Source organism: Malaclemys terrapin, chromosome 7 (genome assembly GCF_027887155.1).
Source record: "Malaclemys terrapin pileata isolate rMalTer1 chromosome 7, rMalTer1.hap1, whole genome shotgun sequence".
Lineage (NCBI taxonomy): Eukaryota > Metazoa > Chordata > Testudines > Emydidae > Malaclemys > Malaclemys terrapin.
This window is the reverse complement of record NC_071511.1, coordinates 27757771-27784329: the sequence shown is the minus strand read 5'-3', so window position 1 is coordinate 27784329 and position 26559 is coordinate 27757771. Positions and strand designations below refer to the sequence as shown.

At 41.3% G+C, this 26559-nt stretch overlaps 1 protein-coding gene across 6 annotated transcripts in view; it reads right to left on the bottom strand.

The window, feature by feature from the left end:
• Nucleotides 1–26559, bottom strand: part of CHDH (choline dehydrogenase) — a 48843-nt gene that overhangs the window by 16047 nt on the left and 6237 nt on the right. For 2 of the 6 annotated variants that reach the window (XM_054033689.1, XM_054033690.1), the window contains exons 2-8: nucleotides 24136–24963; nucleotides 23647–23798; nucleotides 15329–15458; nucleotides 9279–9413; nucleotides 7747–7889; nucleotides 6937–7039; nucleotides 5772–6216 (exon numbers count right to left, since the gene is read on the bottom strand). In XM_054033689.1, the coding sequence (XP_053889664.1) occupies nucleotides 5798–6216; nucleotides 6937–7039; nucleotides 7747–7889; nucleotides 9279–9413; nucleotides 15329–15458; nucleotides 23647–23798; nucleotides 24136–24895 (1842 nt within the window). In that variant the 5' untranslated portion in view covers nucleotides 24896–24963 and the 3' untranslated portion in view covers nucleotides 5772–5797. Of the gene's footprint in view, nucleotides 1–3580; nucleotides 6217–6936; nucleotides 7040–7746; nucleotides 7890–9278; nucleotides 9414–15328; nucleotides 15459–23646; nucleotides 23799–24135; nucleotides 24964–26559 lie in introns of those variants that run through there. The other 4 variants (XM_054033685.1, XM_054033686.1, XM_054033687.1 and 1 more) reach the window with 3 other exon arrangements.

The window sequence follows — 26559 nt, the reverse complement described above, 5'->3', positions numbered from 1 at the left end:
CCCCCCAAATCCTGGTGCCCTAGGCAACCGCCTAGGTCGCCTAAATGGAAGCGCTGGCCCTGCTCGAGAGACTAACAAAATACAGCTTTACAAATACTGCTAATTTTCTTCTGTTTTTGAAAGCAATTTCCACACTGAAGGAAACATGGAATAAGAATATTTATACAAAATGCTGTTTTTGACCAGTTTTCATTTGTTTAGCCCTTTTTGTTATGCTGAATAATATGATCTGCCAGGGACCTCAACCTGTGTCTGAGACACTTATTGCCATGGGAATGATGGTAATGGCTCTAGCAAGATTCAACAGATGGCTTTGGTGGGACAACAAAAAGAATGAACAATGCCTACACAGCACAGAGTAACAGTGAAAATGCTGGTATGTTTAATGACATCAACGTTCCCAGCTCAAGTCATTTTTGTTGTAACTAACTGCCTTAGCACATGGATGGCTCTTAAGGCAGGATTCGTCTGCTTATTTGGGAGTGTCCATCAATTATGTAACACATTTTTGGGTGATTTTTTCAAGAGCCACCCCCTCTCCTTGTAACACTGAAACAAATACTGTCATACAACATTAAGGCCCCACCCAGGCAACCCCTGATCTGCTACATAATTTATGGAAAGCCCCTTTAAAAGAAAATGTGTAAGTAGATGGGGCTGACAACGTTACTCAAATACACACCGTAGCAAAAAAGCATTAATCAGATAAAAAGTCAGAGCCAGATTCTCTGGATCAGCCAAGCTGTGCTCAGAGTAAACAAGACATGGAGGAGTAAAGTGGCTTTAATACATCTTTATGCTTTCCCAGTGCTGGCACTGCTAGGCACCAGCCCAGTCCCCAGAATATGGTAACGCATATTACACCATTAGCCCCCAGCAGCCATTACAACAGCCTGGGATCTGTTGGAGCTGAGGACCATCTAACCAGGAATACAGCAGCAGCAGCCAGGGGGGGTGACACAGGAACCGCTTATTGTGACTCCGCACCACCCTTAGGATTCCCATAGGTAGGCAAAATGCTCATTGGCCGATTCACTGCCTTTAAGGCTGCTTTGCACCAAAGGAATGCCACAAAGCAGTCCTGCATTCTGGAGCACTGAGGCCTAAATCAATAAAGCAACTAGAGTAGCATGACCATGAAAATACTGTAAGGTTAAAGGATTGAACAAATATCGCAATATGTACATGTATTTTTAGGTGCAGGAAAAAATGTATTTGAGGACTTGTTTTTAATTATGTGATTGAACATTCTAGTAATGTGTATGCATAAAGCACAACTGCAGCTGTGTGTGCAAAATTTACTTTGCCATTTCCTGACCCTTTAAATGCTCTACTATGATACCACAGCATTCACTTAATGCAGTATAGAATGCGTGTATGGTTATAAGTTATAGCACACTGTAGCTAGGGAATGCGCTGCAATAATATAAACAATTCCTATGCCAAAAATGTGACCCTGGTATACTATACTATTAATCATCACATATAAGGACTTCCACCACTATGCAGCCCTTCAAAACTGCTTCCCACATCAATTGCACACTGCTGTGGCAAGTGTGGTTGATACATATTATTATTTTTATTGGTGTGGTACTGCTTACTCTCAATGCCAGAAAGAGACTCAAAGCTGTGCATTTTTGACTTGAAACTCTTGAATGCAATAGTACCAAGTGAAAATATTACACAATAAAAGGCACAGCGTATATAAGTCTCATCCTACACACAGCTGCTCGCCCCACAGAATTGCATCAGATAGGCTGACTTATAAACACAGTAGATAGTCTAACACCTAATACATTGCTATTGCTCTCCTCCTACCAACAGTATGCAGCATACAGAAATGGTTTACCTGGCTCATTATGGAAGAGTGTTCAGTGCTGTCTTCTCTCTTCAGTTTCATTGTTTACGTTTTATGCAATTGCTTTAACACAGCATGTCTTTCCCTCAGTTAATTATAGGGCTCCACCAGTGCTTTGCAGCAGCACCAGGTAAGAATATCTGCCTAGAACATCTGCAGTTGTTCCTTTAGCCAACTTTCGAGTCAGCAAGTTTTTTGCTTAAACTGTAAAATTCCATTTTTTCTGGAGTAAATTATTCTGCTGTTCATTGGAAGACTCAAGCAAGCTTTAACGTTACTTATTTACAGCTGTAAGCACTGTATTTACTGTACTTTCATCAATTTCCAATGCCTGCTGTCTGCTAAGCTATTGTGAGCATTTTCTCCTTCTGCATTTAATAATCATGTTTGTCCTTTACATGTTGGTAACAGTCCCTGGCTTAAGATAATACTATCTTTCACGATGGCTCAGCCGTAGGAGCACTAGCTTTATTATTTGACATCTACTTGCTCAGTAATTATATTTGTAGGATTTCTTTTAGTTCACAGACTATTTAATAAATCCACATTCTTCTGATATTAATTTTTTAGGTCTTTTTTTAAAACCAGCACAGGAATCCGAGAAATTACCTCACCGCACATTAAGCGGTAGGGGCCGTTGTCCGGCTTGTAGGAAAAGATGTGTGGTCCCTTTAAAGGTTAGATAGCTAGAGAGCTGCAGCAGCTTCAGACCAGATCAGTTTGAGGACATTAACTCATTTCCCCCTCTCCCATAGGTGACTGGAAGAAAGGGGAGACTATTTAGATCCATACTGGTGCTACAAAAGCCCTCTTTTACTTGGCCCAGGTGGCGCAACACCCCCTTCCCCACCACCACCACCACTACTACCACCCTCACATGATAGCAGTTAAACACCAGGTTTTGTCATAATACTCTGTGAGAACTACTTGCTCCTTTCTCGGGGGGCTGGGAAGGAATTTTTTCCTTCATCTCCAGATTGGTCAGGGTGCGGGGGGGGGGGTTTTGCCTTCCCCACAGTGTGTTGGGGGCTCAGTTGTACCAAGTGAAAATGGGGGGTTAGGCTATGATGTCGCAGCTCAGTATGGGGCAGATGTCCAGTGTGGTTACTCCATCGGGAAGGTCCATGATGCTCTTTGGTAAAGGATTTAAAGGAGGTATTGTATAAAGGAGTGGAAATGGGGGGAAGATGGGGTTTCAGGATTCTTATGACGGCAGGGAGCCAACTCTCCCCCACCCCTCATTCAAGATGGAAGGGGTCATGAGGTGCCAGGAGCAGATTGGCTGTGGACCAGGAGGAGTAAAGGGGAAGAGCTGACAGCAACTCCCCTTTGCCCCCAGTTTATGTAAACGATTATGGAATTACCTGCACTGTACACTTTTATCTGCCGAGTACTCCCTGATGTCTGGGAATGAACTTGCAGCCTAACTAAACCACCTCCAGTGTCTCCACTCCTCCTTCCGGCATACCCAGACAACAGACAATTTCTATATGGGAACTTAATTATGAACGCTAAACATTTTAGCCTTATTCTGTGAACTAATATTAGTTGTGCTCTGCAGACATTCTAACCTGAATCTACATGCTGTTGTTTGAGTTTTGACATGTTCCCATTTCTAAATAGCTTATTTTATGAAAATAGACGATGGAGAAATCTGCTACAGAAATTTGTCTATTAAATCAGGACTATGATTAAGATGGTTAAGCAAGTTAAAACCACATAATAGCAAAAATTTTCACAGGAGTTTAATTGTCGTAATGACAGCTTGTGCAAGGATTATGCACATTTCCTTGTTTACATTAAACATCATGCAGATTTTAAAAAAATCAAAGTATAAGACAGGATTTAAATGACTTTTTTTTTTAAATGTACAAACTCTAGCAAGATTCAACAGATGACTTAGGTGGGACAACAAAAAGAATGACGGGCTGAGGCTGAATGGCAAAAATTCCCATTCAAATTTGTAAGAGTAAGGAGTGCAGAGGCAGGCTAGAATAAAGATTATTTCCCTCCCTCCTCTGCTATTAGTGGTGGGGAAAAGAAAGATTGTGATTTCCATCCTGTTTCTACTCCATTCACTATTCCATTCTATGGGGATTTCCATATTACCTTGCAATAACTCATCACGATGCAGGGCCTGTACTTCCCGTGAACTGTAACGATATCAGGAAAGCTGTTAGAACACACTCAAGAAAGGGCCATTGATGGATATCTGTAAAGGATTTTTCTCAGCAAACATCCAGAATAGTCTGGCCATTAGGCAAGCATTATCAAAGTAGTAGAGCCAAGATGTATTTATTCTTCTTAAAGTAAATGAGCCAAGATGTTCAAGTTAACTGAACAGGGGCAGACAAGCATCTATCTGATATGGTAAAAGATCTCTCTAGACAGCAGGTCATTTTGTTTTTAAAAATAAACCAACATTTACACTTTAGTAACATCCAGGCCTTAAAGTCGGTTTCATCCTTTACAGCCAGGGCCGGCTCCAGGCACCAGCGCAGCAAGCAGGTGCTTGGGGTGGCCAACGCAAAGGGCGGCATGTCCAGGTCTTCGGTGGCAATTCGGCGGCGGGTCCCTCCGTCCCTCTCAGAGAGAAGCACCTGCCGCCAAATTGCCGCCGAAGAATGAAGCGGCGGCGGTAGAGCTGCCGCCGATCGCGGCTTTTTTTTTTTTTCCGTTACTTGGGGCGGCAAAAACACTGGAGCCGGCCCTGTTTACAGCTGTACAATCACCTTCCATGGCCCCCTTAAACATACAATAGTGACACAAGGCAAGTTTCCATTTTGCATTACACACCTAAAACAAATTAAGTTATTAACTGAATTTTATTAAGTTAAATACAAAGAACATGGAGAGTTTACCATTATAGAGATTTTAAATAATTGCTGTTTCTGTTTTTATAGAGGCTATTAAGGCACACTGTATATCAAATATGGATATCTTTTTAATTTGATTATACCATTACCCGAATACTATATGTATGCATTTAAGTTTAAAACTCAACTCAACCTTAACAATGGAGCTGTGATCAGTACCTCCACAATACATTACCCACGTTACTATAAATGATTACGCAAGCACCAATAAATGAAGTTGACATTGATAGCTATGTTGAAATTACCTGGGGCCTGACAGATATACTGTTGCTTATGCTGAGTAGTACCTTACTCCATAAACAGACCACTAAAATCAAGAACTACTCAACATGAGTAAAACTCTTGATGATGTTGTAAACTGTGTATTGCCTCTGCAAGATTATATAGAAAAGAAATTATGTAATGTTAGGAATTCCTTTCTCTGCATTAATGTGAGTGTTCACTATTTTGGGCCCTGATCCTGCAAATACTTTCATAGATGTTTCACTTTACACACAGTCCAGAAAGTTAAGTATTCTTCAGGATGGGGATCTTGCTTATTAACTATTGTCAAGGACAATCATGCATACGAAGAATACTAAGTGAGATTCAACATAAAAGGCAACCCTTACATCACTTGCTAGGATTGTGGCTCCATTGAGGCCTCTGACAACATCTGTAAGCCCAAGCACAGAAGCAGTTTTAAGTGTCTTACTGTTCTATACAAAGCAGCAAACATCCACTTCTACCATCCCACGCTCAGCCATACAGGTCTTGAACTCCTTGACGGCTCACATGATTGCCTTTTCTTTTTGTAAGGCAGAACTGACCCTCTTCAGCATAAACTTCAAACTACATTACAAAAATTGGTATCACCCAAATGCTTGACTAATATGGACAGTTACTGCAAACAACTTGATATTTTTTAAATGACTGCTACAACCTTCTTAATATCAGAGAGGTAGTGAATTAATACCTACCTGTAATTTTTTGTAGCAATACATTTATTCTCTTGGCAAAGTCCAATGTAAGATTTCCATATGTGGGCAAAAACTCACCTGGAAAATAAGCGTGGGCATTTTGTTCATCGCTGTGTTTCCAAGGTTTGAGGTTTATATACAGGAACATTTTTCTCACTGAGTGATGGGAACCCCTTGATCATATCAGCAGCTTTTTCTGCTATCATGATGGTGGGGGCATTCAAATTCCCACTGACCACACTGGGCATTATTGAGGCATCTACGACTCTCAGGTTTTCAACCCCAATTACTTTGGTCTGAGGATCAACCACAGCAGTGGTATCAGACGGCTGCCCCATTTTACAGGTACAAGAAGGATGATAAGCACTATCAGCCTTCTGTCTTATGAAAGCATCTATTTCTTTGTCAGACTGTACATGACTTCCTGGCTGAATTTCAGGACCACGGAATTTTTCAAAAGCTTTCTGAGCAAAAATTTCTCTGGATAACTTGACACACTGACGAAATTCCCACACATCTGTTTCTGTACAGAGAGGAAACAAAGAGACTGTAAATACATACACTGGTTAGAAATACTTCCCTGTGCATAATTCAAACAAACAAACAAACAGCAGCTAATAGTGCTAGTACAGGACAGTGTGCTATACCAAGAAAAGGAAAAGGCAGCAAAATTAAAGGGGAAGGAAGCTTATATACAATTTAAAGGCTCTCAACTTGTTACTGAAAGAAAAAACAATAGGAACTTTTTTCCACTGTGAGCAAAATTGTCACTTACCCTACACACTTGTACAGGAGAGTAGGATGAATAAAAATGATACACAGGAATAAGGAGGTATGGGCTATGTGATCACCAGCTGAGTGGGGGAGGCCAGCAAGGTGTGTGGTGGCCTTTACTCCCCCTCTTGCACAGGTGGGTGTGGGGTGAACTGGAAGGGGCAGGGAATGGGCAGTCGCTTGACTGCACCCCACTTAGACTGGAAGCCTTTTGTGGCAGGGACGGTCTTTTTGTTCAGTGTTTGTACAGCACCTAGCAAAATAGCATTTTGGTCATTAACTGAGGCTTCTCTGAGCTATCACAACATGAATAGTAATAATAATACCGATGTGCCAACCAGCACAGTTGAGATGGTGTCAAGAGGGGAGTAATTTGCTAGTGATATGGCCAGGTAGTAGATCACTTCTTCTTGGAGCAAGGGGGAAGGAACTGAATGAGACCAACTTAATATAGATACCAGGCATTTACCCATTGATAAGTAGTTTGGTTCAATCACAGGATGGTCCCTTGGATCTTTACTTTTCAACTTTAGCCAGCCCACACTTTTGCTCCTCATGGGTCCAACATGAACCTGCAATAACCCCAAAACACTGCATGACAAAATTCCATCTAGACAGACTTCCGAGTCCAATGCAATTTTTAAAAACATGGAGTCTTCTTACAGATTACCCAAACATAAAATATAAAAAAGGGAGAATGAAAAGGAAGGCCACAATATGAACATTTTTTCTTGTTTTTTTGGCTATACGCACAGCACAGGAAATAAACTATTTATAATACAACAACAAGCAAATATTATTTCAGTTTAGCAGTAGCTGACAGTTCAGATGACCAAATTACTATCATCATGAAATAAAAACTAGCCAAAGAAAACAGATGTATATAGTGACAGTTTCACAGTATGAACTACAGACTTTTGAATCTACATTACATATTGATACAACAGAAAGAGACATTACTAAGTAGTTAAAGGGAAAACAAAATATTATAATATAGAATTCGATCATGTACTACTGATGACAATGACACAGAATCAGGTTCATAACCCCTAAAAAACTTATTGCGTATTTTTCCAAAGATAAAGAGTAAAATTATTCTGGCACCAGCAACAAATAAAATATGTAAATATTTTTGCAATGTAGGCAATTAAGTCACATCTTTTACACAATACTGAACTATCTGTAACTTGATCACTGTACTACTATTAATGTTTCCAATAAACTGTAAATCTCCTTGCTAATTCAGGACATTGCTAATTTGTGTCCTTGAACCACTGACCTGGTAAGCTTCCAGCTGGGAAGCAACACGTCCATGATCAATCACCTGAGAAGGAAGAAAATGGAACTGAATGTCTGGATGAGGAACATCTGGCCGACTTCTAATAAACCCACCAGACTCTAAGTGGGCAGTAGCTCCATCTCCTAGAGATTGAGAAAGAAAGAAAGAAAAATTCTAAAATATTCGAAAGGTAAGAAAAATGTGTATTTTTAAAATCCTTGTTTCCGAACCATTTCTCCATGCCCCATACACCTTTCCACTTATGCAATGCACATAATTATGTCAATCAAAGACAGTGAAACTGTGAGGGGTGCAAATCCATATACAATTAACTTATAACTTGTGCAATGTACATTATTTTCATCATGTTGATCACTAAATAAATGTAAAATGTGTTTGACTTCAAAAAAATCCCAAGGTGTCTCCAGCTTCCTAAATATTCTCCATTTTCTTTGGGGTAGAATGGGATGTTACAAGTTGCTTAATATGAAGGGCAGTGCACTGTTGCAATGCTTCTGAAGCAGCTTAGGTGGGAGATTGTCACTGGGAGTGCCCGCTGGTTGAGGGAGAGAATAAGCTGTGGCAGCTAGATACCCAGTCCAGTGCATGCTCCCAGATGCACCAGGTGTCTAGAGGGGGTAGAGCAAAGGCTCTGCCCACTCCCTGCCCCCTGACACCCACTTGCAGACCCTGCTTCCCCTCCACGCTACTGTATAGCACCTCTTTAAACCTCTGTGCCACCCCACTAGATCAGTGGTTCTGAAAACCGGTCCACTACTTGTTCAGGGAAAGCCCCTAGCAGGTCAGGCCGGTTTGTTTACCTGCCGCGTCTGCAGGTTCGGCCGATCGCGGTTCCCACTGGTCGTGGTTCGCCGCTCCAAGCCAATAGGGGCTGCGGGAAGCGGTGTGGGCCGAGGGACGTGCTGGCCACCCTTCCTGCAGCCCCCATTGGCCTGGAGCAGCAAACCGCAGCCAGTGGGAGCCACGATCGGCCAAACCTGCGGATGCGGCAGGTAAACAAACCAGCCTGGCCCACCAGGATGCTTACCCTGAACAAGCGGCGGACCGGCTTTGAGAACCACTGTCTTAATACATCATTTTCTGACTTCACTTTTTACAGTAGCTTTTCTCAGTGGCCCACAGATTTAAGTACGGAACATAACCCAAAATGAAAGTTAGGCATAAATGCAAACATTTAGCAACATGCAAACATTCCCTGCCCGAATTTAAGGGCAGGAAAATAAATGCTACAAAAAAAGTGCATCTCAACCTCATTTGTTACAATAAACATTACATTTGTTAAAATAAATTCTAATTTGGAAAAAACAAAGCAGAATAAAGCTAAGGAAACTGCACAGTCTGCCCCCCATTTGAATTCATTTTTTAAAATCTCCAGTTTCTGCAGAATTAGTGGTAATAAAGCTTCATCGGAAAGACACTCTGGGATTCTGACATATATAATTCAGCTAAAAGCCAAATTTGGTAATCCTATAGAACTGAACAGTGGGACAGTTTCACATTTTTTTTCATACCTGTACATTTCCAAAGCCATTCTAAACCAATCTTTGCCATGTTAACAGGCTTTTGTGCTTTGTAGAGAGTAATAGGTTTGGTGCACTTCTGCTGTATGTACACTTCTAAATGATCTTGAAGATTCTGGCCTACTCCTGATACAAACAAACAAACAAACAAAACCAAGAAGAAATTATATACAGGTAAACTGTAAATGTTATATACAAGCAGGTACATTTTCCTCTATAAACTACCCTGAATGGAAACTGAAATAACCTCTTACAAAGGCAGTGGTGTCAAACACCCTGGACCCTGGGCCTAGTCCAGCCCATTTAGGCAAGCAGCAGACAGCACCAATTTAGTCAAGTTAATGTACCCTGTTTACACACACTCACATCATATATCGTTTTATGATGTCTACTTTAAGATGAGATATAATGTGGAGCTGTCAAGTGGTGCCATTACCTCAGAAAGGGGGATAAACAATGACAGCATCAACACATTAAAATGACCACTTTGAAATATGTGCATTTGTTTCTGTTAGTTTAATGGCTATGTATTATTTCAAGACATACAACGGAATTTCTTTGTGACCTCCATGCATCACAAGAACAATCTAAAGCAGGGGTCGGCAACCTTTCAGAAGTGGTGTGCTGAGTCTTCATTTATTCACTCTAATTTAAGGTAATACATTTTAACATTTTTAGAAGGTCTCTTTCTATAAGTCTATACTATATAACTAAACTATTGTTGTATGTAAAGTAAATAAGGTTTTTAAAATGTTTAAGAAGCTTCATTTAAAATTAAATTAAAATACAGAGCCTCCCCGGACTGGTGGCCAGGACCCGGGCAGCGTGAGTGCCACTGAAAATCAGCTTGCATGCTTCCTTCGGCACGCGTGCTGTAGGTTGCCTACCTCTGATCTACAGGGTAAAACGAAGTCTAATAATTTGTAGAGATATCATTGAAATGTAGTAACGCTGGTGACACTTCTAGTCAACATCATCATCATCTTGTTCATCATTATGATCTCTGAGAGTGGTGGGTGACCAGTCTTCACTGCCTTGGCAGGTACACAGTTCTATACAGGGAAGATTGTTCTAACTACAGACACAGTTGATTCTTCTGTGATCCCTACTGATACAGGCTCAAACAAGGTCTTCTAGAAACTCAGATGCCATGGTCCGTTGAAGAATCCAGGAAGTAGTTCATCATCCACATTTTTCCATCCATGTTGCAATGGTGATCCAGTATCTGATTTACCTATCTGCAAAGATATGCAAATCTTTGTTTGCCAAGTTGCTCTTTTGACATGATCTTTCTCGCTCTCATCATACAGCAGTGCTACCAACTTCCTTGCTGCAGAAATTACAACTTGTCCATCACTCTATCCTGATTTGGCAAGATCTCTGAACCTTTGTTTTGACATTAAACACAGATTTTTTTCCTCAATATCAAACAGGAATGACAGGCAGTCACATCCTGTTAATACGTATACAGCAAGAAGTATGTTGCAGAAGTCAGGAGTGAGTGCATCATAAATTGCATACACAGGTATGAAGCAACACTTGTCAGTTGTGTTGGTAATGTTGCCGGTTTCAATCCACATTATCTATAGGTTCCACTTTCGGAAAGTAGTGAACAGCAAGTACCAAAACATCTATATTAAGTGACCTATTCCTATAGTTCCTTTGACACCAGGAGACCCAAAAGCTATATTGGCACATACAGCTTCCTCTTGAGTACTGTACAAGTCTTGGGCTTCTTCAGCACCTTCACTTCTTCTGCTGATGATGGACTTTCCTACTTCAGCCTCAGCAAGAAGGAGTATTTGTGTTGGGTGTGCTCCTACACCCTCAGGTTCACTTTGAACCATATATTCACAGAGGAATTTTACAAATGAATGCTTGTTGGATGCCACGTTTAGAAACTTCTTCCATGGAGGCACAGACATCCACCAATCCCCTGGTATTTCTTGCATCCAACGTTAGATCCTGTCTGGCACTGCTTTTCTGTAGTTTTCACAGAGTTACTGTTGTCATTATCTGTCAAAGACTTTGATTACAGAATTAGCTTTGTCAAATCCTTTTAGGATCTGCCTCAGGTACTCAGCAGCCAATTCACTGAAAGTGTGGAATTTGTCTCCAGCCATCTTTTGTATGACCAGCCATGGCATCTCTGATATACCCTGTGGTTTCTTTGTCACATGCTATTAGCTCATGGATCCTTTCAGCTTGAGCTTCCCGCTGATGCCCTAATTCAGTGGTTCCCAAACTTGTTCCGCTGCTTGTGCAGGGAAAGCCCCTGGTGGGCCGGGCCAGTTTGTTTACCTGCCACGTCCGCAGGTTCGGCCGATCGCGGCTCCCAGTGGCCGTGGTTCGCTGCTCCAGGCCAATGGGAGCTGCTGGAAGCGGCGCGGGCCGAGGGATGTACTGGCCGCTGCTTCCAGCAGCTCCCATTGGCCTGGAGCGGTGAACCGCGCCCAGTGGGAGCCACGATCGGCCGAACCTGCGGACGCGGCAGGTAAACAAACCAATCCAGCCTGCCAGGGGCTTTCCTTGGACAAGCGGCGGAACAAGTTTGGGAACCACTGCCCTAATTCAACTTTGTCTGTTCTTCTCATTGTTCCATCAGCATGCAAGAGGAACATAGGCACAGGTCCTAGTTGGTGACTAAGAACAGTTATCATTGAAACAGCATCTTTGCATCTTGCTAAGGACAGGGCTCTGCAGAAAATAATTTCTGGACTCATAGCTGCTGTGATAATCCCTCCCTGGGCAGGCTTAAATTTAGTCTTCTTGTTCATGTCAACAAACGTTTGGTGCCAGATTTCTTGACTGGGCTGATGAAGTTACGAATCCAATCAGAATCAAGTGCACCTCTCACAAATCTCTCCATTTGTTCTTCAACAACATCTGCTATTTTCAGGAGAGACTCTTGTACATCTGATGGTACATGGAATCCATTAGATATGGTGATAATCATCTCTGGATGTGACTCAGAGTCAAATGGGTTTGTCATATTGCTGATGACATGGTTGGTAAAATGCTTTTCATTCCTTTTCAGTGCAAAGACAAGGACTTGTTTGTGAAATTAGTCTTCACTACTTCTCGTTAGGCCACTTCTTTCTCTCATAGCTTTTGCATATTCACTCAGGACATGTCATGTGAGTGTCCATCTGACAAGGGCTGGCTTCTTTCTTGTCAGTATTACAATCCCACTACTGCCCTTTGAGTCTTTGAGAACAGTTTTCCCTCTTCCCATGTCACTCCAAATTCAACTGAAAAAAACAAGTCTGACATACAGCAAATTCCCCCCAGATTCAAAAGCAGTGTATACTACTTCAGGGAAATTTTAACATATCAAAAATGTAGCTTGATATCCATCTGGCATAGTTGTCTCTGTTTGCAATAAAGAAGCAGGACGTGCTGTGTCATGTGAAGTTTCCAATTATACACTCACTCTGCATGGACATTTAGATGTAGCGTCTACATAACCTGGTGAAAATGATCCCAGACCTTGAATGTAGGAGACTGGGCATACCCCCATATCTGAAAGTCCTTCAGTAGTGAAAGCACATGCTGAATTACAGCACCAACAAGCTCTTTAATGACATGTTGTAAGGACTGTTGAGTCTTCAGACTCAGACACCTTTTGTGTGTGAGCCAACATTTACCAGACAAATGCTGGAACTACATGAGTACCTCCTTCCTGCTCACACAATTTAACAAATGAATAAAGTTTCAGAGCACTCAGGGCCTCTAATGCTAAAGCCAAGCCATAGGGGTATGTCTAAACCCTATGCAATTAAACACCCACTCCTGGCCCATGTCACCTGACTGGGCTCAGGCTAAGGGGCTGTTTAATTGTGGTGCAGACATTCTGGCCTCTGGGACCTGACAAGGGGGGAGGGTGTCAGCTCCAGCTTGAGCCCGTACGTCTACACTACAATACCCTTAGCCTGAGTCAGCTGAGGCAGGCCAGCAGCAGGTTTTTCATTGCAGTGTAGACATACCCGTAGAGAAAAGCTGAATTGCCTAGCTGCAAGCATTGGATCTGCATTACAAGTAGCACACACATCAGTATCAACAAGAAGGTTTAGCAATCCTGTGTCTCCCCAAAATTTCGTAATACATGCAATAAAACAGCACTGGGTGTGAAAACCATCCAGGTGAATCACATTGATACCAAGTTCAGTTGGAGAGTCCATTTCACTTGCTGAGCTACAGCATACAGCTGCTGATCCATGATGAACGGAAGGCTGCTGTCCTACAGTTGCTGACATTTCAGCATAGTAGTATAGACTGTGGCCATGTCAGCTGGTTTGGCATCCATAATAGGTGAATATGCAACTGCTGGGTAGGCTCTCTTCTTTGTTGCAAGCTTGTGATTGAAACCAGTCCAAAAGGGAATCACCTGAATGAGAACAATATTAGCATCACTTGGTATTGGTAGGACATCACAAGATAAAGTTTTAAAAGACACCAGGAGAGAATTCAGACAGCGTTCACTGTAGGTGACAGGCGTTTATTTTCTCAAGTACTTTTTCATGGTAAATCAATTCGGGACTGTGATGAAGTGGAGAAACTACCCGCCAGCACGGCAGGAGTTAAAGAGAGCTGTTGGGCTCAGCTAGCCCTGCCCCATTATACCTGCAGCCAATGCAGGCCTGGAGGAAGGAGAAAAGATGAGAGCCTGGCTCAGTTCAGTGCTGACTGGCAAAGAGGTAGGAGTTAACTGCCACCCTACCTGAGAGGAAAGGTTACTAGCCTGCCAGCCAAGGCAGTCACCAGGGAGTAAATACTGTCTCCCTGGATGAAGGAGACTGTGGAGGAGACCTAGTAGCCTCTGGCAACTGAGCTGACTGAAGTACAGAGACACTGTGGGGGTTGTCCTCCCCAAAAGAGCCTGGGACTATGGCAGGGCACCACGCGAGGTCCACAAAGGGGTGCTACTGGAGGCAAGCCACCCCAGTGAATTGGACTACGGGGCCCATGCTCCAAACTGAAGGGATAGTGGTAGGAAGTAGCCCAGGGCAGTGGTTTAGACCCCCTACTAGGAGGCCCCTATTCAGGGGTTGTTATTTGGTAGCTTTGATCAATAAACACAATTAAGGTATTGAAGTTAACTTACACAGTACAAAATGTTGTCAGTCATGTTACAGTGTTTTTGGAACTGTGTAAAAAATGATATTTTCTCATTGTGGGTATCATTGTTTCACCTCATCTACAGGCTTACGGCACCAGTTGGCAGTTCCACATCATACTTCATCTAAATGTACATAAAATAAGCTTTCAAAGTACATACAATGTGGGTATGTATAGGGTGGGCACATTAAATTCCAAAAATATGGCCCTTTTTGGAGAATTGCCACATGCTTAATTTAAGGTATTTATTCAGGCCATATGCCAGATTGTGCAGAATGCAAGGAAAAACTCCCTACATTATTCCTCATGGTGTGTTGACTCTTAGACTTAACAATAATAATTTGAATACGATTTTCAAATAATTTAGGTATGCAATTGAGTGTTTAATTTGCTTGAGCACACACAGGAAAATGGAGCATGCAAGTAGCCATATAAACAAATGGCAGAAATAGTTCTGGTCCTAAAAGCGGTAGGCATAATTTCTGAATGCAATGATAACTTTTAGCTAGAAAAGTTTAATTACTACATAAGGTCCATGTTCTACCCTACATCTTTATATAAAACTCTCATTATTATCAGTAGGCAATCTGCTGTGGATCAAAGAGAATGTATAGCTCTAATTTAAAAATTATCAGTGATACACACCACTTCTTTGCTTTAAAATAAGTTATCTACGGGCATAGGTTCAGAAAGGAATGGATATTGGACACCATTACATGGAGAGGTGCAATGTATAAAAGAGGTTTTTCTAACTTCCATTAAAGTCAATGGGAGTCTTTCCATTGACTATAATGTTAGTTGGTTTGGGTCCATAGAGCCTGATCTAAAGGCCACTGAAGTTAATGGGAGTCATTCCAATGACTTCAATGGGCTCTGGATCAGACCCTGGGGGAGTTGAAAGATAAAACCAATAAAAAGATTACCAGGAAGGTGACAAACAACAGGGATCCCTAATTTTTTGAGGTCATCTGCATTTCCAACCCCAGACAACATAAGTAGCTGTGGGGAATTTATGGCACCTCCACTTAAAATCACTTCCTCACTGGCAAGCGCCTGAAAATTAAAAATAAATTTTAAAGAAGATTATTACAGGTTTGATTTTAGACCACAACCAATATTTCCAAGAGCTTTTTTTTTTTTTAAAGATACTCTGTTTCTTTGGAATCATACCAGCATCCATCTTTATTATTCCAGATGTTTTGCTCACCTTGCTTGGTATAAGTTTCTCTGGACAGAAATAACTAAGCTGTCACATTGGAACACAGTGTGAACTGAACAAAGTTTTGTAATCTATTAAGACTGTAGGGTACACAAGCATTCAATTTATCAAATAACATGATTGGCAGTACACTTGCGCTGTTCTTTCCAGAACAGATCTACAGTAACTTCAAGCAAGGAAACAGCCAGAGCCTGTTCCATTTTCACTAATTAAATTAATAAATTAAAAATCCTGAAAAAGACTTTACACTCTGAGGCATTCTGTAATATGTTAGCTCAACAAAGTCTCTCTTCAAGCATTGTCACATCCTCAGTCCAGCTGGTTTCACAGCCCTTGTGGTCTTATGGATTCCCCACTCCCCCTGCCCCACATAGCTATGTGCTATAGCAAGGAGCTCCTATAGGTATTTGTACATTCTGTTTTTTCATTAAACAGCCTAAAGAATGTGCATCTCTCAGCTGGTTACCTCTTATGCTGCTAACCATTAGCTGAGGTCCTCAGAGGTTAACCTATTCATCTCATCAGTACCTAGTGGGTGGACATTCATTATCTAACATCTTCAGCATCTGCTCTGTGACTCTTTCCACCCATAAACTTCATGGATGATATTCATTTGTTTTCTCTTGCTCTCAGTTGTCAAATTAGCACTGCAGATTTAGGGCAAAATCCTGCCCTGTCTTATGAAGAGTTGGAGAAAAGGGTGCAGGTTGCTCTTCCTTTCCTCATCTCCATCACATCCAGTCAGCAGCTAGACAGAACTCCAAGTCCGGTTTATCACTCTCTTCATTGTTAGACAGGGGAGCCGTGTATGTGTCCAACAGGAAACCATGTCTCCAAGGGGACTGCTCTCCAGGCAAGGTTGGAAATTCTGCCTTTGGCAGCAGGTGCTTAGGGGGAGCTCAGTCTGTTTAAAAGACCATTAAGGTTTGCTACAGAGCACATTTCTCCCCAAGACCCCTGAAATCATCCTGCCTTATACTCAGGAGCGCCGCCAGCTTTTCTGCCGCCCTAGGCGGTGGAAGGTCCCGCCCCGAAATGCCACCCCCACAGAGGCGGCGGAAGGTCCCGTCGCCGAAATACCGTGGCGGTCGCCACCCCCAAATTGTAGTGTCCTAGGCAACCGCCTAGGTCACCTAATGGGTTGCACCGGCCCTGTTTATATTAACAAAATGGCTCAGGAACTCTCCACATGTCCAGCACTCTCCATTATAAGGTTCAGAATAGCAAGAGCAGAATTTTGCCCTTAGATATTTGAGATCTTAGGGCCAGAGAAAGTGCTATAAACATTGGGGAAGATGGTTAACATCTTAAATAAATTCAAACTTTTGCATAGTGGGGAGATTAGGAAAGAAATATTCAAGAAACTTAAAAGTGACTAGATTACATGAAATACATGTAAAGGGACGAACAGGAGTGTATTCACATATGGAAGAAGAAACAAAGACCATTTAAATCTGATACAAATCCTAAAGCTACTACTACTCCTTGTTTGAGCTACAGAATGTTGTAAAATTAACACTGCACTGGTGCTCAATATACTGTAATACATCTCATCTAGCATCACTGAGCATACATTGAGCAATTGGCAAGTGATGCAACTTTGACATCCTTTCATCACTTTCATAACTTGCAAAGCAAATGCCATGAAAGAGTTCAAGAAGGTAGCTCTTGTATTGCTCATCTGCAGACACTAGAATTTAAGCCCAGTGTTTACTTTTGTAGAATTTAAGACTCTACAGTGCGTCTCCACTTTAATTTTAGCTGTGGCATTTTAAGCATGGTTCTGTAGTTCTCTAAAAATGACCAACTTGATTTTTCCTTCATATATACAGGGAATACCAGTATGCTAAGTACCATTTACTTTTACTATTCCTATTTCCTTTCTGACTGATAGAACAAAACAAAACTTACAAAAAGTTTGATTTTTATTAATTGTTTTCACACTACTCATCTGATGTTACTGCTGGCACACCCAGTGGTGACATTTTGCTCCCCCCTTGTATTTTCTGCCCTGGACAAATGTCTAGTACGGTAGAACTAATACACAAAACATTCAGGTTTATTGAACTGGTTCGTAAAACAGCAGCTATGCAAAATCTCTAAGGTGCATTGCACAATGTACACAAAAATAGTTCCAGAGAATCATCCGTGAGTCACTGTGTAATGAAGGACGTGTTCACATTATTGTTTCCTAATGAAAATGGGGCTTGTTTCAAATCACACTGTTTCCAAATGAGTACTCTTATCTCTGCTCTAGGTCATGGGTTCAAATCATCTCAGGACTTGAGTATATACCCAGTGCAACCCTGCTGCATAAACATTCATAGCTCGTAATTCACGTTGTATATAGTCATGTAGTGCATTTAAAGATGACCTCAGAGGAAAAACAATCAAGTTGGTCCCTTATATATGTACACACACATATATAGTTTGATATATAAAAAAAGCCTGAAAGCATTCCCAACCCCCTTAAATATTCTTTGTTGGTTGATTTTTTTTACCTAAAAAATATCAGGACTATCAAGGCCATCTTCTTTGTTTTTGCGGCAGGACTTCTTAAATGACTGGGAGCTTTCTTAAGGCCATATCCAATGTCCATTAAAATCAATGGGGATATTATGGACTTTAATGTGCTTTGGATCAGGCCCTAAATCTTCACTTAAAAGGGAAGACCGAGGAAATGTCAACAATCAAATAGTTTTTCCTAACTGTTTGATTTCAATAGTTGTTAACTAAAAACAAATATAACACAGAATTTTAAATAGTCTATAAAAATCATTTCTCTTCTCAATCAGGCTTCTTTGCATAATTTCTCTGATGTCAGAAAACTATTAGTTCTCCTGTCATCCTTAGAATCTCCCAGAAAAAAACAGGGGAGATGACTTGAATTTCTAATGTTAAAAAAGCAGTGGTGTGGGGGGAGAAACTGTGGTGTCTTTTTTATGTATCATAAAGCAAGAAAGGATAGTATCATATTTCTTTGCCTTTAGCAGGTCACCTTTACTCTTGCAAGCTTTTACTTTTAATGAAATCAAGCTGAAAGTTAAATTTTGAAACTGTCATACAGATCCCAATTTAGTTTTCCCAAAAGCGTGCATTTTTCTAGAGCCCTTGCACTTGAATTAGAAATGGCAGAAAATAAAAACCAGTCACTGTGGTAGAATGACGGAGGAATCAGAGCGCTCTCTTTCCAGGAGCATGTAAGAAAAGATATTGAATAAGACTTGTGTAGCTGAAGTTTTTAAAAGCACATTTGGCCCTAATACATTAAAAAATATATAATAACTGAGCAGAGAGAGAGAAAACAATTTCTTGCACTTACTTAGATGGTGAACCGAGGCAGAGAGATTAAGTGATGTTTCCAAGGTCAGACAGGAAATCAGTGGCAGAGATTGGAATAGATTCTGGGTCTCCTGATACCCATCATTTGCTCAACTAGCACACCAAATCATATCAATATTTATATATGGTACACATGATGTTCCTGTATCTAGTACTTTATTTTCAGGGCCAAAACTAATAAAAGTACACTTGTCCTGTGTTATCGTTCTCATCACAACACCTTCTCTATAATAATGAAAGATTATTCATGTTCATGTAAGTAAATTGCTCAGTAAAGTGACAGGTGCTGTTTCTAGCCAACTTCTCCTCTCTGACACATATGGGGCTCCCATCAAAGTCAATGAGAATTCTGCAACTTTTGCCCTGCATTATTAATGGAAAGCATCATTCTAATTGGCTTAAAAGAATAGACATGTTCTGTGCTTTAGCAGATCAAAGAACAGTTTATTCACATTATCTTTTAACATTTAGCAGATGTTCAGTCACCCAACACTCTCTGCATATTGATTCCTGTGAGTATAATGAACTTCAGACGTTCGGGATGCTGGGGGAACACTTAGGAATGATAAGATGGTTGTGGGGAAGCTGGATGAATTATTTGCATTGGTCTTCACGGTTGAGGATGTGGGGGAGATTCCCGGGCCCATTCTTTTTGGGTGCTGGTCTGGGGAGCTGTCCCAGATTAGGGTGAAGTTGGAGGGGGTTTTGGAATAGGTTGATAGACTGAACAGTGGGTCAGCGGGGCCAGATGGTATTCGCCTGGGAGTTCTGGGGGAACTCGGGTGTGACATTGCAGGACTACTCACTGTTGTCTATAGCCTATCATTTGGATCAGCATCTGTGCCAGGTGGCTGGAGGATAGTTAGTGTGATGCCGATTTTTGAAAGAGGTGACCTCGGCAGTTGCAGGCCGGTGGGCCTGACTTCAGTGCCAGGCAAACTGGTTGAAGCTATGGTGGAGAGCGTGATTGTCAGACACATGAATGAGCATGGTTTTTGGGGGAATAGTCAACATGGTTTTTGTGGGGGGAAATCATGCCTCACCAATCTACTAGAATTCTTTGAGGGGAGTCAACGCGCAGGGGAACAAGGGGATCCAGTGGATATAGTGTATTTGGATTTTCAGAGAGCCTTTGACAAGGTGCGTTGGGCAAAGTGGACAGTCAAAGGAGGGGAGGGAGGATTCTCTCTTGCATTGGTGAGTGGTTGGAGAATGGGAAGCGAGGGGTAGGAATGGATGGTCGGTTTTCGGGATGGAGAGAGGTAAATAGTGGTGTCCCCCAGGGGTCTGTACTGGGCCCAGGTCTGTTTAACATATTCATAAATGATCTGGAAGGAGGGGTGGAAGGTAGAGTGTCGGAGTTTGCAGATGATGCAGAACTACTCAAGATAGTTGAGTTCCAGGCAGACTGCGAAGAGTTATGGAAGGATCTCTCAAAACTGGGTAACTGGGCAACAAAGTGGCAGATGAAGTTTGGTGTTGATAGGTGCGGGGTGATGCACATTACAGAACATGGTCCCAGCTGTACATATAGAATGATGGGGTCTGGGATGGCTGTTACCACTCAAGAAAGAGATCTGGGAGTCATTGTGGATAGTTTTCTGAAAACATCCACTCAATGCGCAGCGGCAGTCAAAAAAGCAAACAGAATGTTGGGAATCATTAAGAAAGGGATAGATAATAAGACAGAAAATATCATATTGCCTCTATATAAATCCATGGTACGCCCACATCTTGAATACTGCATGCAGATGTGGTCGCCCCATCTCAAAAAAGATATATTGGAATTGGAAAAGGTTCAGAAAAGGAAAACAAAAATTATTAGCAGTATGGAACGGCTTGTGGGGAAATAGAGCAGGGGGCCTTCTTTTTAATAGCCAGAGCTGTGAATCTAAAGGCCTCAAAATAAACTCTCCAACAGAGATCTGTTATGCTAACTACCCGTACACAAAGCAGTACAGGCTAGGGCCCAGTCCTGAACTAGACTAGACTAGACTGCACAATTCCCTGCCAAACTCAGTCAAGGGTCATGACCAGAGGAGGGAGGGGGCAAGGAGGCAAAGAATAAAAAAGCCCCAGCAGCAGCACTAATGAAATATGTTCATGACTAATGAAATATAATAACCACTTGTGTGAAGCAATAGGTAACTTTAGCTAAATGCAATTTCTTGACTCATGCAGCTTCTCCTTTGGGTGATCTGTGACCCACTCCGTGATTCCAGCTATCTGCAAAAATAGCCAATCATAGATCCTCTTTAGGCGTCCCATGAAACCCCTCCCCCCCCCAATCTTTAACCAAAAGACCCCGGAAAATAACATGTGTCTTGAGAAATGTACCCAAACTGGTGCCAAGTACCACCTCTGGGGAAAACCACCAAGCGCCCCTCTACCCAAATAAACATCCAATTCTCAGAAAAATGAGGAAGGTACCTGGGGGGGGTGGGGAATGACCCTGACCCTAGTTTCTTAACTCGAGGTTTAGGGGAGGGACTAACCCCAACCCTAATTTCTTAACTCATGACGTATTGTTTGTACTTTGCTTGCGGTTTGACGAAATAAAAGCCCGCCTGCGAGCGGTCCTCGGGGTGTCAGTCTTCGGACTGCACCCCAGTGCACTGGTATGTATGTCAATAAACTGGCCTCAGGCTTGAGTCTTTGAACTAAAATCATTGTGTGGGTGTCTTTGACCACAACAGGCTGCCATATGAGGAGAGATTAATAAAACTGGGACTTTTCAGCTTGGAAGAGAGATGACTAAGGGGGGATAATGATAGAGGTCTATAAAATCATGACTGGTGTGGAGAAAGTAAATAAGGAAGTGTCCTTCTCATAACACGAGAACTAGGGGTCACCAAATGAAATTAATAGGCAATAGATTTAAAACAAACAAAAGGAAGTATTTTTTCACACAATGCACAGTCAACCTGTGGAACTCCTTGCCAGAGGATGTTCATAGAATATCAGAGTTGGAAGGGACCACAGGAGGTCATCTAGTCCAACCCCCTGCTCAAAGCGGGACTAATCCCCAGACAGATTTTTGCCCCAGATCCCTAAATGGCCCTCTCAAGGACTGAGCTCACAACGCTGAGTTTAGCAGGCCAATGCTCAAACCACTGAGCTATCCCTCAGGCCAAGGCTATAACAGGGTTCAAAAAATAATTAGATAAATTCATGGAGGATAGATCCATCAATGGCTATTAGCCAGGATGGGCAGGGATGGTGTCCCTAGCCTCTGTTTGCCAGAAGCTGGGAATGGGCGACAGGGAATGGATCTCTTGATGATTACCTGTTCTGTTCATTCCCTGTGGGGAACCTGGCATTGGCCACTGTTGGAAGACAGAATAGTGGGCTAGATAGACCTTTGGTCTGACCCAGTATGGCCATTCTTGTGTTCAGCGAACTCAAATTGTCAAGATTTATGCACTCCTCTCCTTTGGTGTATTATTATTACAACATTTCACCTTTGTTATTACAATTTTAAAATAATATCTGAATCCATCTCAGGCAATTACCTACTTACATATGTAATAATCAGGAGTAATATTCAAAAGGGAAGAGTAAGGGCTTGTCTACATTGTGGGGTAATGCAATCTATGGGGGAGTGATTTCTAAAGTGCACTAATGTGTTGTGTATTCATTGGTCTGTGTAGACCTTGCTGGTGTGCTTTAACATAGTGCTATCTGAAACAGCACTACCTTAAAGCGCACTAAGGAACCTTTAGTATGCACCAGCAGGGTCTATGCAGACTAAATAATGCACAGTACATTAGTCCGCTTTAGAAATCATACCTCCTAGAGCACATTACCTCATTATGTAGATAAGCCCTCACTGAGAGCACTTCTTTTCTTATGAAAGGTACTGAACTGAAAGTCCCAGAAACTGAAGACTTCTGTTTATCCATGGAAAAGCTAAGAAATAATGGCAGTTACTCATTGTTTTGCTAATATTCCTCGATCCTGACCTAATGTCAAAGGCCATTTTAGTCCTGACTCCCATTCCATTCTTGGCTTATGTGCTGAGACTGCCAGCGCATGTCCCCCTGATTGTGACAGTTTCTGTGATGTGGATGCCTGTTCAGTGGAAGTTGGAGTGAAATTACAAACCCATTTCATATAGGCCATCAAATAGCAATAAAACAGTTAGGGTATGTCTATTCCGCAGCTGGGAATGTGCCTTACAGTAGTTAGTCATTACTAGCCTTAACTGGATTAAAAATGGCAACAAAAAATGACTCTGTGTTCCATTATCTATCCCCTGAGCTATTCAGACTCTATAGAAGATACTCAGTTTTAACAGATTTTCCTAAATTGTTTTTCCAGCACATTAGTAATTCAGTACAATAGCCAACACACTGTAACGGTGCATGACTACTGCGTAGGTTCCAATTTCAAGCATAGCCTTTTCCTTTCTACACTCTCATCATCCATCCCCTCTTTCAGCATAGAGAATATACTGATGTCTGAAATGATACAAAGGAAATATAACGGTATTTTCTAACATAACTATTTAACAAAGAATCATATTCTTGAAACAGATTAGTGTTTTTGAGCTACAGTATTACATCTGAAAAGTGGAATTTTTGTACAGAAAGGATGTGTCAGTCTTAGTTTCTATTTGTTGTTAAATAAGGCTAAGTTTTTTGATCCCATTATTTCAGGAAGGGAAATAAAAATTCTTACCTTTTTCCTTTGCCCATTCTTGACATACTCAACCCCTATGGCTTTTGTCCCTTGAAACAAAATTTTCGTTACAAGTGTTCTAGCTTCTGTGGACAAGTTTGGGCGTGTTATGGCAGGGTGAAGGTAAGCACTAGCTGTGCTCCATCTTTGACCTACAAAATATAGGTTTTTATTTAACATCTGCAAGCATCAAAATAGTTCATGCTCCTTCATTTTCAAGGCATTTTCTTGTCTTTCTTCCTATACAGAAATTATAGTGGGGTGCCACATTTATAGTTCAGAAGAAGCAGCTTTACATTTAAGGACTAAAGGAATGAATGCAAACAGTTGATAGCAGCATTATGAAATCCTCTCTCCTTTCTAAAGGAAGACTTCTGTTCTGAAGTCAATGAAAATACTCCCATTGAATTCAATGGAAAATAGATTGACCCTTAAATACCATTTATAGGTTAGATACATACACTCCCAAAGTAACTCTTTAAAGTTTACCTCTGTGTATAGTCATATCCATCCAGCCAAATCCTTCTTGTTGGTAACCATTCATATCATCTGTGAAAGAATAGCCAGCCTGCTGGGCTGCGTCCAGGAATGCATGATGAAGAGGATGGTTCGTCTTTCCTCTTGACACATGCAATGGTCCATTCCCACCTCTGTACAGGTTAGGACCCAGCTCATGAGTCTGTGCCTTCTTAAAATAAGGCAAGCAAAATTCATAGTTCCATCCCACAGCACCTTCTCTATGCCATCGATTGTAGTCTTCTGCGTGCCCCCGAATGTACACCATAGCATTGAGAGATGAGGAGCCACCCCACACTCTACCTCTGGGCCAGTACATAATTCGATTATCCATGTGCTTTTGTGGTGTTGTGTGGTAATTCCAATTATATTTTTCATCACAAAGATTATAGGTTAATGCAGCAGGCATATGAATCTTCCACATTAATCTTTTACTATCTAGAAGGGTGTCTTTAGGGCCTGCTTCCAAAAGTAAAACAGTACTAAGGGGGTCTTCAGTCAATCGGCTGCCTAATACACACCCTGCTGATCCAGCTCCAACTATGATGTAACTATAAGAGTCTGCATTTTCAGAACTAAGTTTAGAGAATGTACGTGAAGTTTTTAATTGTTGCCCACGATAGGCTAGTAAGCTTTTGAGTGTGGGTGTTTTAAATGGAAATCCTGTTACTTTGTGCATTTGACTGACAGAAAGACCATAACATTTTTTAACTCCTTTGATTAAATGAGACATCCTTTTCTATATGTCTTCTCCTTTTAAGGACTTCTTGTCCCATACAATGCAGTATCAAATATCTTGTCCTAGAACACAAAAAAGATCTTAATTAAAAATGTATTAAGATGCATCTAGTTCAATCATAAAGGACTGCAACATGTGGCCTAAACTTTTGATGCATAATTTTAAAGCAAAGCTGGCAATTCACATTAATTATATGGCTATCCAAAAAGACAGCTGCAGTGCCAGCATGACAATAAACATTTATTTTATTGCAACATGCTGCTTTGTTATTCTTTATATGCAAGCAGTTTAATGCCAGTTTATTAGCATAGTTTTTTGCATTATATGCAGTCCACCTAAATTTGTTAGTTTATTCATAATGCTTATCTGTTTTTATTAACATTTTTAAGAGGTAGCTAAGCATAACTACTCCCAGTTTGCCTAAGGGGGAACTGAGCCACAGAGAAGTGATTTGCTAAAGGTCACACAGCTAGGCAATAGCTGAACCTAGAATGGAATCCAGGTGTCTTGATTCCCACTCTAGTGCCCAGTCCATGTAGATATATATGAATATAATGTAGCCCTAGTATTTAATAGACGTCTGAAAACCATAGGAAGACTGGCCTGCTCTTGCAGATATTACAAGATAGGATGGAATAGCTACAGAGAACAGGGGGGTTGGCAAGAAACAGCAGGCCACAATCTCCTTCGTTCACACCAGTTTTAGATCAATGTAATTCCATTATTCCCAGTACAGTATTACTAATCCCAAGTGTTCAAAAGTCATGAGAATAGTAAAATTGTAGGTGTTTTTTCTTTGCCTAATCACATACCTCCATCATCTGGGAATTTAAGAAAAACACTAAATATTGTGAGACTCATGATAAAGAGTATGAGTCAGCAAAACTGTACATCAGTTTTACACCAATGTAAAGGAGGAGAATTATGCTTATTATAGCTGCTGTTAGGTCAGCCAAGGGTCTTGTGCTATGTATAATTTACAGGTATAACAGTGAAACCTGTTTTCAACTGCCAAAGATACTAACAGTCCATAGCTTTTTGAGAGAGATTTTCTAATAGAGTTGGACTGGAACTGTGTGTAGTATATTTGAGACTTTATGTCAGTCTCTTAAGACAGGAGGTTTGTAACAGAATGCTGACATGTAATTACAGATATGGCCAGTACATGTTACAGGAGTAAATCCCTGGAGGATGGAAGATTCTGAGAGTTGTGGTCTCCAGGCAGGATACATGATAGAGATAGGTCAGCTGATCAGACATGTGACTGCCTGTTGGAGACTATTTAAAAGAATGCATGTGAGTCACTTTGAGAAAGATGAGGATTGGGTAAGCTTGTTGAAGCAGGTGGCCTGGAGTAGCTACAAAGGGGAAAAGGGTATGTTTTGTCCCAAGCTAACTTGTAGAAAGTGGAACGGGCCTCTGCTATCTAGTGTTTTGTATTACTCTGACCTCTTTTACATCTTCTGTTTATTAATAAAACTGGCCTTTAGGAAAGAAGCATGAAACTGAAATTAACAGTTTCGGCTTTATTTTGACTACCCTGGATGGTGAATCTCATCTCCATCCCCAGTTTGTGTGTAATTAGGGTAGTCTCTAACATGTTTGTAAGGAGTCTCCAGTAACGGGTGACCAAAAAGAAGCCAGGGAAGAATTAAACC